Source organism: Octodon degus, unplaced genomic scaffold (assembly GCF_000260255.1).
Source record: "Octodon degus isolate 3935 unplaced genomic scaffold, OctDeg1.0 scaffold00040, whole genome shotgun sequence".
Classification (NCBI taxonomy): Eukaryota; Metazoa; Chordata; class Mammalia; order Rodentia; family Octodontidae; genus Octodon; species Octodon degus.
The window spans coordinates 8644329-8658456 of NW_004524616.1; the positions used below are offsets into that span (position 1 = coordinate 8644329).

The 14128-nt window shown below is 33.9% G+C and overlaps 1 protein-coding gene across 2 annotated transcripts in view; it reads right to left on the minus strand.

Annotated features, from left to right (window-relative positions):
- Slc27a6 (solute carrier family 27 member 6) overlaps positions 1-14128 on the minus strand; it is a 67734-nt gene that overhangs the window by 8851 nt on the left and 44755 nt on the right. For both annotated transcript variants that reach the window (XM_023715260.1, XM_004631314.2), the window contains 5 exons: positions 11528-11722; positions 5054-5144; positions 2626-2824; positions 1854-1951; positions 540-670 (listed from right to left, as the gene is read on the minus strand). In XM_023715260.1, coding sequence (XP_023571028.1) covers positions 540-670; positions 1854-1951; positions 2626-2824; positions 5054-5144; positions 11528-11722 — 714 coding nt within the window. The remainder of the gene's footprint in view (positions 1-539; positions 671-1853; positions 1952-2625; positions 2825-5053; positions 5145-11527; positions 11723-14128) is intronic.

Here is a 14128-nt window from a genome sequence, read left to right on the forward strand (position 1 = left end):
GGAGAAGAAGAAGAAGAAGAAGAAGAAGAAGAAGAAGAAGAAGAAGAAGAAGAAGAAGAAGAAGAAGAAGAAGAAGAAGAAGAAGAAGAAGGTGATTTTAAAATCAAGACAGACACAGCAAGAACCTGTATCAAAAACAAATAAATAAAATCAAGATGAAGACAAATATATATACAAATATATTTCTTATTTAGACTTCAAATACCACAAACTCTAAACTCTATGCCCTGTGTTTGTGATTATTCTTCACATTTTCTAATAAAGTAAAGTGTACAATGACACCTCAGTTCACAAAGTCATCCACAATTCTGGTCAGAAACCAAATTGGAAAAGAACTGAATCAAATTTCCCCACCAGGTCAGTAATGAAAATAGGCATTGAATTTAATTGAGTTCCTATCCAATTTGATTTGCGACCAGAATCATGGAAAGAATTAAGCTCCTGAACAGAGGTATCACTTAATCTAAAGGATATAATATATCGTTGCTAAACCATGTCATGGTTTCTGATCTTAGGTTTGAGTTAGACTGCAGAATTACCTGAATTCTTAAAAATCGTGGGCAGGCATAAGATGGTAGAGATGTTACAACTTGCTCATAAACCTTTTCTAAGTTTAAAGACTTATTTGGTTTTAAAATAATAGAAGCCATTCCTGCTTTTCCTTCATAACCTGAAAGAAAATTTGATATGGAATCAAATGTAAATGCCAGATGAATTAAAGTCCTGTTAACATATTCATTTCTACAGAGGCATTAAAATTATTAGTGTAATAACAATGCAACAGTGGTATTAATTAGTATGTGCCCCTCCCTAGAAATAATTAAAGAATAGGGGAATCCATAATCTATCTTTAATCGTGTATGGTACAAGAATAAAATACACAGAATGCACAACTGAAGTTACCAATCATTTAATAGTTTACATACTACTACCACTAGCAAAAATACTATGAAAGAAAATACTTATTTAAATGCAAATATATTCCAATAGGAGTGGATATTTTATACATTGATGCAAAAAGGATGCATTTTAAGTTAAAACTAAGAACTTGAATTTCCTTAATTCCATACATTCCTCCCTGCTCATGCCTGATCTTAGGGGTCAGACCATGCTGCAACCTTTCCCTAGTACGCAGTGATGGTTTACTCCGTAAACATCCCTTCCTATGCTCCCCTATTCAAGCACTCCTCATCCCGTATCTCCCACTTTTATGTGCATTAGCTGGAAAATATTTTCAATTCTTAAAAACAAAAAAGGACAGTGAAAAAAGACAGTTTTGCTGTGACTTCAAATTGGTCATTTTGTATAATCTATCATGAAATACATATATATTATATGTTACAATATAATTGTATGAAGCCATGCAAATTTTAAATGTTTTCAAAATATAAGTTTTTAAAAGAACAAGTTAGCATTATTAAATATTTAACTAGAACATTCTTTTCTAATGCTATTCACAAGCCCTAGTCAATGCACAAAAATAATGGAACTTGAAAAGCTTTAGGGGGCTAGAGATTTGGCTCAGCAGTAGAATGTTTGCCTAGCAAGCTGGAAATGCTGGGTTTGGTCCTCAAAACAAAAAACTAAAAATTTAAAAAAAAAGCTTCAACAATTCTCAACCAGTGAGTGAATCACTTAACAAATTTTTCAGGCTCTGTTTAAAAATACATTTTAGTATATTTGTCCTAATGTGCCCATGAATTTAGCTTAGTCGAGGATGTCACTTGCCAAGACAAAGATGTTTCTTTTAATAGCTAACAATTAAAAACTGAGTTGGTAGAATAACTTAAAAACTGAAGCATACTCGTATATTTTACTCTGAAAAATTTTCAAAATCAAAAGTCTGTTCATACCCGGCACAGCCACACCGTACACGTTTGTTTCCTGTATGAAATCCAATGTTCCAATAACGTCAGCAACCTCTGTGGTTGCAACATTTTCTCCTTTCCACCTAAATGAAAAACAAATTCCATTAATACACCTGTATTGGAAGCATTAGTCACACGCTTTTAGCTTTAATGCCTTGCATTTGGTTCTATGCAAGCACCTCATGATAAAAAATGACTAGTTTTCAAATCAAAGATCATTTCTGAAGAAGCACTTTGTCGATTAAGTCAGCAAAATCAGCATCTAGATTTTGGTGTAAATTATTTTCCCTAAGCCTTCATAGTAAAAATTCTTGCTGTAAAATGCTGTATAATACACCCCAAAAATGACTACTGTAGCAAAATAATTGTATAGACCTAAAATAATTTTAGGAGATTAAAAAAAGAAATACAAGACAGAAAAAAATTTCACTTTATTTTTCACTAGAAGAATTAGACCACCTTGACCAAATTGGTTTTCTGTTTAACAGTACTATTTGCACTTCAACTTTATCTGGAAGTTTTGTATTCTAAAAAAAGGGGGCTTATTGATACACACTAAAGTATTCATTAATTTTTTGTTATTGAATTTTACCTTATGGTTCAGTCTAGCAATAGATGATCAATAAGTTTTTAGGTGGGCTGGCATTACAGAGGAAAAGGGCTTTGTCTGATTTCACAGCGAAAGAACATATCGTCTCCAATGTTTCCAGAAAAGCACAGCAATTACAGATCAGGTCAGGCTTGGCAGAGTTCATACCTGAAAGTGTCTCCAATACGGTCCCAAAAATAAAGAAAGTTCTCGTGATCTTGGATCATTAAGTCTCCTGTGTTGAAGTAAACATCTCCCTTCTTAAAAACATCAAAAAGCAATTTATTTTTTGTGTGCCTATAAGACCCAGCGTAACCAAAGAAGGGATTCTTTTTATTCACACGAGACACAAGAAGTCCAGGTTCTCCTGCAAGAGGAAGGGGGATTTTAACATCTGTGTGATGAAAAGTACTGTTACATGTATCTATTTTTTTTTCTTTTTTCTTTTTAAAATTAATTTTATTGAGAAAAAATTGCAATGTGACAGCTTCAAAACAGGTTGGTAGGAGAGTTACAACAATTAATACATTGCGTATTGTCTGTGTGGTAGTCATTCATAGCACAAGATGCAGACATAATATCCTGTCCAAACACTATTAGTACAGATCTTTCTTCTTACTGAATTAAGAGAAAGTAGCTATATATCTATCCTATTTTGTATATACAGATACAAAATGGTCCTTCATTTATATCATCTTTTTTTGTTCAGTTTTGTCAGAGATGGAGATTCCATTGCCATCCAAATATTGTAGGTGCATGAGTTCAGCAAAATGTATCCAAATTAAACTTGTCTAACTCAGTCACTGTTGCTCATCTCACTTTCCTTGAATTTATTTCTATCATATTTGACCTCTCCTATTCTCAGCATAGACACCCATACATCCTCTCAAGGACTACCAAGAACACAAATTTGAAAAAAACAAAAAGGGAATTGAAAGGAAAGGAAAGGTATACTAAATTCTTTAACTTTCTGAGTTGATAGCCCAATTGCTATTTTCATTTTGGATTACATAGATTTCAACGCAGGAAATATTGACTGCAATATAATACCAACTCTAATAATTCTAATGAAACGATGAAGGAATATCTGTTGGATACCTCCATGACCTCCTTGCAACATGCATTTTACTTATTCTTTTCAGAAATCATTTGAAAGTCCTAAGTCTTATTTTATAAGGAAGGAAGCAGTTCCCAGAGGAATAAATTAAGTTGTCAGAGAAACAAATAGCCCTAGAATTCAAATACAAGTCTCCATGATTTCGTGGCAAAGGTCCCACAAAACATTCTCTCTGATACTAGAAATAATTTAGAAATAATTTATTAGCCTGTGATGCTATGCTGGGAATTCTTGACAGGAAGATTATTGAGTCTTCAAAAGACTCAATATTCTTTGTTTTTTTCTATTTTAGGACACAGGTGAGTGTCTTCTCTGATGAGCTAATAATTAGACATAATAAGTCCAAATGTGTTCATATTATCCTTGTTTGGGCATAATTAACCCGAATTGTGACACAATGTTTTCATGAAAAAAATGGAGTAATTTATAATGAGAATTCTAAAATATTAAAGCAATATTTGGGGGTCACATAGCATTTTAAGAACCTCTGAGACAATATGCATAGTTCTGAGATTCCAATCCCAATATCAGATACTACTGTAATTGTAATAAAGCACTTGTGGTTTTTCTTGAAAAAAATTTTGTTTTTAAGTTCTTCGTAATCTCTTTAGAAATTGCTTTTCTATTGGAAGTGTCTGCAGAGTTGAATTAGAGGAACATTTGATTGATGCCTACAGGCTTGAAAGTCAGGATTTGGAGAATTTTTTAAAATAACAATGGCTTACATTTTTCAGGCTGTCAGCTACCAGAACATTAGCTACAATTTTGCAATCTATCTTCCCACACTGCAGAAAACACTAGGGAAGTCATCTCTGAAGTGCAGTTTGAGGCACTATAAGGCAGTGAACAGCAAGCTTGAACTGCTTTATTGAGACTGAACTTCTAAGTGCATGTCTCTACATTTCATTTCATTTTACATTTGATTATATGTTGTTAATTTGGGTACTTTCCTTAATTAACATTTGTAGACTCAAATTGTAGGTCTATCTTGTGAAAAGAGGTGATAGACAAAGAACAGAGAAAGGGAACAAGCTCAGGGCCTTTCACACACCTTATCTGATGGTCAGTGACAGCCACGTGGAATGTTGTTATCTTTAATTCATATATGAAAAAATTAGGTTGAACAGCCTTCGCATGGTTTCAGTTTATAAATATGAAAGCCAAGAGTTAAATTCAAGTTGGCCTGACTTTTCACTATATCCAGAATAGCGTATTGCTTAATGATATGGACATTGGACACATGACATCATTATCAATTGGAAGTGGTAGATAAAGCAAACTAGCTAAATAATCACTTTTTAAATTTTAATAATTTAATAATTAGAAATACCTAATAAGTAATTCAACTGTCCTACCTGCGTTAAAATGCCAAATAAGTCCAATTACACATTATGACTAATAATTCCTTTCAAATTCAGTACTAATTATATACAAGTTAGAATCTTTGCTTAAGGAGATATCTTCAAACGTGAGTCTTACCCTTCTTCACACGGCTACACCAGTTTTGTTCATTTCTCATGGGTTCATCATTCTGAAAGTCATACTTTATCAAGTCAAAACTGAAAAAAAGCTGTGAAACCAAAATGAAGAATAGAACAAACATTTAGTTATTTGTGCCACAACATCTAATAATTGATTTTATGCTCAGATGAAGTAACTAGGGTATGGCTTTAATAAAATAAGTTACAAAAAATTAAATACTTGAAACTCACAACTGAAGGTGCTACCAAGTAGCACTCTTTTCCTGGCATTTATTTGTTTCTTTTGTGTTTTATTTTATTTTAGAAAAACATAACTAAGTTTTAATTATGAATGAATTTTATTGAGATACAGACACAAACCAAGCAGTTATTTACATCCTCTTCTAACTATGGGTGAGAGGAGTCATTCATACCGTCTTTTGTAAAGGAAAAATCAACTAGAAGTAAAAACAAACCAGGAGAGTGCCATGATTTGTTTATTTTTTCCCTACAGTTTCCAGAAAAGTCACCAAATGCCTAGAGAGCACAGTCACTTGATAATCACTTGGGCCTTGTCATCTAGGGCTCTCACCTTGTTGTTCCTAAGCTAACATTTAGTACTTCTATAAACTGTTGCCGAGAGAGATGGCAACATTGTCGGTCCATCCTTGTGACAGTGGGAGCTGAGCTAAGTGAATGTCCCCCCTCATGCCCCTGTATTTCCAGCTACTTTGGCCCTGAGATACCCTTATTTTCATGCTATGCTGACATGTCATTCCACTAAATTCTGACCATGGGAGAGAACTGCAAACTGGTTTAGACCAACCTTCGCATTTTGTTTATGAGCGAACTGAGGCTTTACTGATAACTAAACAAGTAATCTTATTAAACTCTCTAGAAATAGTAAGCAAACATGGAGTTAATAAAATAAAATGAGTGAAATTTATAAGGAAAACAAAAGAAAAAGTAGGAGGCAGAAGGAACAGAGAACAAGTAAGCAGGGAAAGAGAAATAAGATTAGTGAGGTAAGGGTATTAATGTTACTTAATATTAGCCAAAACATTTCTGATAATTAATCTTGGCAAAATCAGCACATTTTCATGATTCATTATTTACATTAAAATACAGGGGCCAGGGAGATAGCTCAGTAGAATAAGTGCTTCCCTGGCAAGAGTAAGGGCCTGAGTTCAATCCCTGGTTTCGCCCCCCACCCCAAAAAAATACAAATGAGAGCCGCTAATATCCATTGAGTACTTACTATATGTCAAACACTTATAGCACATGCTAAATTTAAGCATCAAAACAAGCTAGGTAGGGGACAAAAGTAATGTTATTGTATTTTAAGATTAGGATCAATGGAAAAGGACATAAATGTTCTTTATTAAAACACAAACATTCATTTTGTTGGCCTTTGTATTTGTGATAAAATGACACTGGCCACTTGCCGAATGGCTGATTAAAGACTCCAGAAGTTCCAGAACTGGCTTCATCATCTTGGCCAAATAAAAACTGAGCCCTTTTCATTATTCATTCTTTTCTCTCCTGTTTCAACATGCTTTAGATTTCAGAAAATCTCCCTAGACATGTGATATCAATCTCGTAGTTATTTCTTTTAGATGAATGCAGTACTAATGTGCATGACTGAGGTTCATTATCCAAGAAATCTATTTTCACTGTGTCTTTTGCCCTCCATACTTGTGTGTATTTGCATATTCATATATATTTGCATATACATATATCACTTACACACAGAAATGTAAAAAATACATCAAAGTTAAGTAGACATAGCTAACACTCAAAGTGTACTATCAGTTCTTTTGTAGAAAAGAATTTCTACAAAATTCTTTTACCCTTGCTCAGAAAGAGGTCTATCTATCACCCTCAGTTTGGGAAGTAATATCTCAATCCTTGTGAGATTCTAGGAATGTGTTGGTCTAACAGACTTGGACCAACCACAGAATAACAATATAATTTGGGTGGAGTCTCTGAGCCAAAGTAACAAGATGACAGCAGTAAGGACTTTGAGTCACCCATTGTCACCTCTGAGAAGCAGGTGATGAAACTGGGACCAGGTAATGAGCTTTGTACGATCAGGCCCCCCAAAAGCTTCTTGATGCCAAGGGTCTGGTAATTTTCCCCACTTGCAGCACAAGTAGGGAATTGTGTCTATTGTCACATCTCAATTCCAGGAAAGTGATGTGTTCTAATGTCATAGGATAGCACATCTGAAAACCGTTCCCCTCATTCTTGCCTGGATTTTGCCTTGCACCTTTCCTCCTTGACTGATTTGAATCTACAACCTTTAGTTGTGATAAGTGGAAGCTTCTGACTATCATGGATTTCACTGAGTTTTATGAATCTTCGAATTATTGAATATGAACTTAAGGGACTCCAAAACTGGTAACTGATGTCAGAGATGAGAGGAATATTCACCTTTCAACTGAAAATTGTTCCTTCTTTCTAAGTTCTGTTTAACTTTGGGTGACCAGTATTTTTCATTCAGTGAATTTTATGGCTAAGTATTGCATTTTTATAAATCCATGAGTTATATTCTCTGATTCCTTCACATTTTGAGAAAACTTCTATTGTCTTTATACTTTAAGGACAACTTAGACAAAATGAAAATCCTTAGGTAAAAACTTGTCCTTACGTTTGTCCATCTTTATGCATTCTATTTTTGTTGTGAGAAAGGCCTGAGTTGTTCCCATCTTCAACCATGCTACATATTCTGCATTGACACCTCAGCATCTCCCTGTGCTTCCTTAATTTCTGTTGAATAATTTCATCAGAAAATACTTTTCCAGTGATCATCTTGTGCTATATTTCTTTCCCTGGAATATAGTGGGTTTTTTTTTTTTTTCTGTTTGTTTGTTTTCTTTTCCACTAATGGTTCAAGTTTTTGTTTTAAAGACTTTTTCCATTATAACTACAATAATTCTAGTTCTCTTTAATCTGTTCTTCCTCCAAGAATGTCAGTTCTGCACATGTTAGAACACTGTCTATATTTTCAAAATGTATTTTTGCTTTCTATTGTTTGTTTGTTGCTTTTTCTCTTAACTTTGGATTAATGATTTGTTAATCTCATCCATTTTGCTCTCTGAAAATCTTTATGGTTCATTTTGGGTTCAAGTCTTTTCATGTGGTGTTTATTTCTTTAATATTTTCATTTTCCTTCTTTATTTGAGCTAAGCATATTTATTTTTAAGCCCTTTTATTGAATTATGTCTACTCTAGAAAAGTCTCCTTGGGGCTCTTATTTTTAAAGAGAATGCTGTAATATTTTGAGCCCAAAGAAAAACGTTTTCCTCAAATTTCTTGGTTATTTTAGGTATTTATTATTTTAATGTTTATTCATATTTTTCATCTACTTTTTATTAGATGTAATTTCTTCTCTTTTCAAGGCTTATGCCATTGTTAAATGTCATGTTTATCCCTTCCAAATTATTTGGAGCAGTCATTCCAAAAAACTGATCATGGTTTTTAATTGAATTTGTCTTTCAAATATGCTATCACCAGAGTTTTTACATTGTTTACCTTAGGCTTACATATGGCAGTACCTCTGGGTTTGTAAGCCTTTACAATAGGTACAGCATGAAAAAAAGGCATTTGAATTTTAAGAACTCTGTGGTGCTGACTAATCTTTCTCCTTCACTTCTAACAGTCTCTCTGTTAGGAGGCTAATCACCATAGCCCTCTATTAGGTTTAAATCCATGAGACTCATACTCATCAAATCCCCCTATTTAATTAAAAAGCAACTATTAGAACTTTTCTTCTGATTAGCTGTTATTTAACCACATAATATATGAAAAAATAATCAAAGACAGATTAGAGTCTGTCTCGTATTAGGCACAACTCTTTTCCTTTTATAAACCAGAAAAAGCTAAACTAAAATTAATTGGAAATTAAAAGTTTTCCAAAAAAGTTGGAGTAAATAATTGTCATTATTGCACTCTGATTGGAAGAATTTAAAACATTAGAAAATTGTAAAACACTCCAGTAAGTATTTAGAATGAAATCACTTTCATCATACGCATTAGATATTTCTTTGGAATGACTTCACACACAAATTTGTAATGGAAATAGTGCGATGAATTGAGAAAATTAAGTGTAAGGGATGCAAGACTTAGCAAGATTAACATTTACTTTCCAAAAATACCTTTGATGCGAATGCAAATGCATTTCTGATCTATAAACAAGGCCTTCACCATACTAAAAGAATCTGAAATAAAAGTGATTTGTTCCCTCTTTAAATTTAAAAAGTTAGTGCATTGTGCTCCAGATTTCAGTGGACAGGGCGATGGAAAGAGGCATCACTGCAGTGGGAAGGCCTATGTGCATCAACCACTTCCACACAATGAAAACTTACCTCTCACAAGAAAATCCAGTCCTTTTTTTTTTTTTTTTTCCAGCCCGGTGTTCTTTGATATAGGGAGTTTATTACACAGAAATCTTCTAGTATAAAACTAAATAAGATAAGGATCCCATAAAAACTAAAGGGCCAAAATCTGCACCACGAAATTCTTAAGGGTCTTTTCAAGTATAATTCCAAAAAAGGCTTGAGTGGGGTGCTCTGAAATCCGCGAAGGCTTAGGTTTGGTCACTGAGGACGTACACAGGAGGGGAAAACTCTGCCTAATGAAGGCCTTTCTTATTCATGGGCACTTGGAAATGCCCCAGTCAACATTTGTTCTCCACTGTATCAGTGTAGGGACAGAAAGTGAGTTGGAAATTGGCTTCCGTTCTCTAAGACTGAAATTCTTTTCTCTTTGAATATTTCGTACACTCAACGGGGAAGCTGTCTGAGAATAGGCAAATGTTTTAGTTACAAACTCATTTTATTTAGTGTGATAATTACTGAGTTAGTGCTTTAGTTTGCAGTTTTCTAGAAATTTGTCCGATTTGCCTAATAATTTCAAATTTATTGATATGAACTCATCCTACATATCCTTTTATGGTTGTCTTAATTTCTAAGCAGCTGTAATAATGTTCCCTTTCCATTCCTGATGTTATTAGTTATACCTTCTCTCTGTTCGTCAAAGTCTATTTCATTCTTTAAAAATTATATTTTTTGACATTTTTCACTGTTGTACTCCACAAAATTTTGCTTTATCTCATTTTCTTTTTATTTTTCTTTGAGTTTATTTTAGCTGACATTTTAAAAATTAACCTACAGATAGACATTTTGCTCCATTCAACTAATTTTCAGCTATTCTTAGCTGAGTTGAGTTTTTAAATATGACATTCTCATTATAATTCAACTCATAATATCTTCCAGTTTATATTATAAGGGTTTTTTGTTGTTGTTGACCCATAGCAACATAGAAATTATTTTTCTAAAAATATAGATTAACTAAATGTCTTTTAACAATTATTTATAACTTAATTAAACTGTTAACAAGAATACAATCCATATAATCAATCTTTTGAGATTTGTTGCAGTTTGTTAATTGATGCAGTAATTTTTATTAATGCTTTACAGGTGCTCAACAAGAATAGGTATTCTGTAGTTGTTAGAGGTCCAGACTTGTATATGCTTAATAGTTCAAGTAATTCATTTATTATTTAAATATTTACCTCACTGAAGATATTTTTATTTTCCTTTAAGGTTTTTGTTTGTTTGTTTGTTTGTTTGTTTTTTCACAGAGTCTACAGGTTTCACTACATAGATTGGACTCATAGTGATATTCCTGTTTTCAGCCTCCCAAGCGCTGGGATTATAGGCGCACGCCACCATGTTCAATCTCAATTGCTATCTCAGTGCATCCCAGTGCTGGCACAGCTGGGCATGCTGTGGATTGAACCCCGACTACTGTGCTCTCCTTAAGCAGGCACTTTAGTCTGCTGAGCTATCTTGCCGGCCCCCTTTAAGGTTTTCAAAATCAATTTTTCTTTATAAAGTTTTCAGTGTTTCTCTTTATTTTCACTTTTATTCTTTAAAAAATTATGCTTAGTGCAAAATCTGTTTGAGAGTTGGTTTTGCCAAGGCAGTTAAGGACATCTCTCCACTATATTTTGCTTCTTTGTTGGTTAATCAGCTGTCAAGCTTTTAATCTCAAAAGATAGTTTTTTGGGGGGGTTTAACATATCAATGATGTTTTTAAAAAATTTAAAGAAAAGCAATATTAGAAGCCTATGCTAAATTTGAAGTGATATGAATGATGAAAGATAATTAGCAACAGCAGGATGAAATTACTTAAGGAAGGTTAAAAGAGTCATTATGTATCAAGACCTATGTTTACTATTTACACATCCATCATATGATTAAACTTAAAATTAAACAAAAACATATGTCATTAATCACATGCTAGAGAGTAAAACAATGGGAAAGAACCTGGCTTTAACTAATGTATAACATCAGGCATCAACTACTTTATTAAAAGATCTTAAATTTTTAAAAAGCGGCAATAATTATAATTTATAGGTATAAAGTCTAGAGAAAGGGTCGTCAACTTCTTCAGAATGTTTCTTTTAGAAGAATAATACTGTACTTACTTTGTAAAAGAAATTTGTTCTCCCAACTGATCCAATTTTTCCAGTGTGGTTCATGAAACAAATATTTCCTTCAGTAGCTCCATAAAATTCACACATCTTAATGTCTCCGTATCTGTCCAAAAATTGGATCCATACATCACTACGTAAACCATTTCCAACTGCCAAACGCACCTGATGACATTTTTCTCCTTCTCTCTAGAGGGAGAAAAGGTTTTATTTATAATTAATTCCAGTTCTTACTTCTTTCACTTATCATTATTTAATTGGAAAACATCTCAGAAGCCACATATGAACAACAATAGAAGAGAAGAAAAAAGTGAACACAAGTAAATGTGTTGCAGAACTGTGTCCTACAGCTCATGAAAGTATCCCTGACCAAAAGTGAGGGAGACACTTCATTCTTTCCCTTATCTGGGAGAAGCTCTTTCAAAGTTCTAGATTGCTAAAGACTGTTGTCTTGAATTACAGATATAAAATAACCTTGAGTTTATTCTCCCAATGCTATAATTTATTAGCTATTTAATTCGCAACAAGATGTTGGCTCCCTCTTCATTGCACATTCGTCTGTTAAAAAAAGATAGTACCTATCACACTTAGATGCTGCAGTGGGCTCTCAATGCCTAGCTTAGTGTGAACAGTAGGTTGAGTCCTCAGAGTCATTGTACTACTTGGTTTGCAAATATTATGACAAGTATATATGGTCATTATTTTAGATGTGCTATATTCTCACAATTTCATGTTTTAGAATTCAAGGAAAAAATAAGATTATGTTTTATTGTATATTTAATAAATAGTGATTAAAATAAATTATACACTGATTCAAAATGGAAGTAAGAATATATTGTCAGTTTATTCATAATAAATCTGTGGGTTTTCTCAGAGCTACTTCATCATCACCAAAAGTAATACAAAATTAGCAGAAGTATTCTTAAATGGTAACAAGGGTAAAATGGAGCAGTCAATGTCTGGGGTACTTACAATTATTGGTCTGAAATTCTTTTCTAACCACCCCTAGTATAGCTTTAAAAGAAAGAATTTAGTCAATGGACTCACAGTAAGGAGAGTGAGAGGAAATTTGAGAGATTAAAAAGTGAATAGATGTAGGACGAACAGAATAGCTCAGCAGATTAAAGTGCCTGCAAACAGGCACAGGGGCCTGCTGTGCCGGCCCCGCCCCGGGGCACACTGAGACAGCATTTGAGACTGGGCATGGTGGTGCATGCCTGTTATCCCAGCACTTGGGAGGCTGTAAACAGGCGGATCACTATGAGTCTGATCTAGTAATGAGCCCCTAAACACGCTATAGACCCTTTCCTAAAATATGGGGGGGGGGGCGACCTCCGCGCCAGGCTCTGGAGCGCAAGGTCGCCGGTTCGCGCCCCTGTCCCGACTCTTTCTCTAGGGGCCGGGGAGATGGCTCAGTGGAATAAGCGCTTCCCTGGCAAGCGCAAGGGCCTGAGTTCAATCCCCGGTTCTGCAAAATAAATAAATAAATAAATTAATTAATAATAATATAAAATAAGGGGGGAGGGAAGCACTAGACATAAAGTATATGACTAAGCAGAATGGACAAATCTGAAATCTAAACTTTCAAGTTGGTACCCAGCATATGAGCCTGACAGCTTCAAGCAACCATTAAAAAGAATAAGAAAAGAAGAAAACTTAGAATTTACAAAATGAGTATACTACTAGACAGTTAGTATAGACAATACATCTGAGTATAGGCTACACATTGGGCAAATATGAGGAGAGTTACCTCGAGAGAAGTCTAACCAAGCAGCTGCCAGTTCAGGAGTAGGTATCGAAATGGAAGCAGAAGAGTTGAACAAGGAGAGTGAGAGGAATGTCGCATGATGAGCTCAGTGAACTCTTACGTTCCTCTGATCATAGGATGATGGTGCTCAAAATTGTAAACTACAACAGGAAACTCTTGAGTTGTTGTCAAAGAAACTAATAAATTAAAGAGGAAAGATGGAGACTTTTGGAAGCATTACAGTGAACCTTGAATAACCCCGCTTATCCTGGAACCTGAACTGTTGGAGACAAGTTTCAGCCATGTGTAGTCAGAGTTTTAGTACTTCATTCTGAAACAGGATGGAAGAATAGATTTTCTCTTAAAGGATAGGAAATACATCAAAGGAAGTAAAAGATATTTGTGCTACAATGAAAATTTAAAAATCCATGTAAGTATATTCCTATAAAACAATAGGAAGAATAGAGAAGTCACATCTGAAGAAATTTTAACTTAGAATTTTCAGAAATTGATGAGAAAACATCAAGCTATGGAATCAAGATTTTAAAACATCAGACAAGATAAATACCAGAAAAATGTGCTTGGACATTTTCCAGCAAAATTGCTAAGAATTAAAAAATACAAAAATTAGCGAAAGAGAAAAGAGCATTTTAAAAGTGACCAGAGAGAAATAAAAGAGTCATTTTCAGTGGGGACTACATTGTGACTGTGGATCTTTCAAAAATAACTAGAGAATATAAAAGAAAATATGACAACATTTAGCATATTACAAGAAAATAACAGGTAACCTAGCATTTCATACGCAGTGAAAGTTCTATTCAAAACTTAAAAGCGAAGGATTTTTTTTT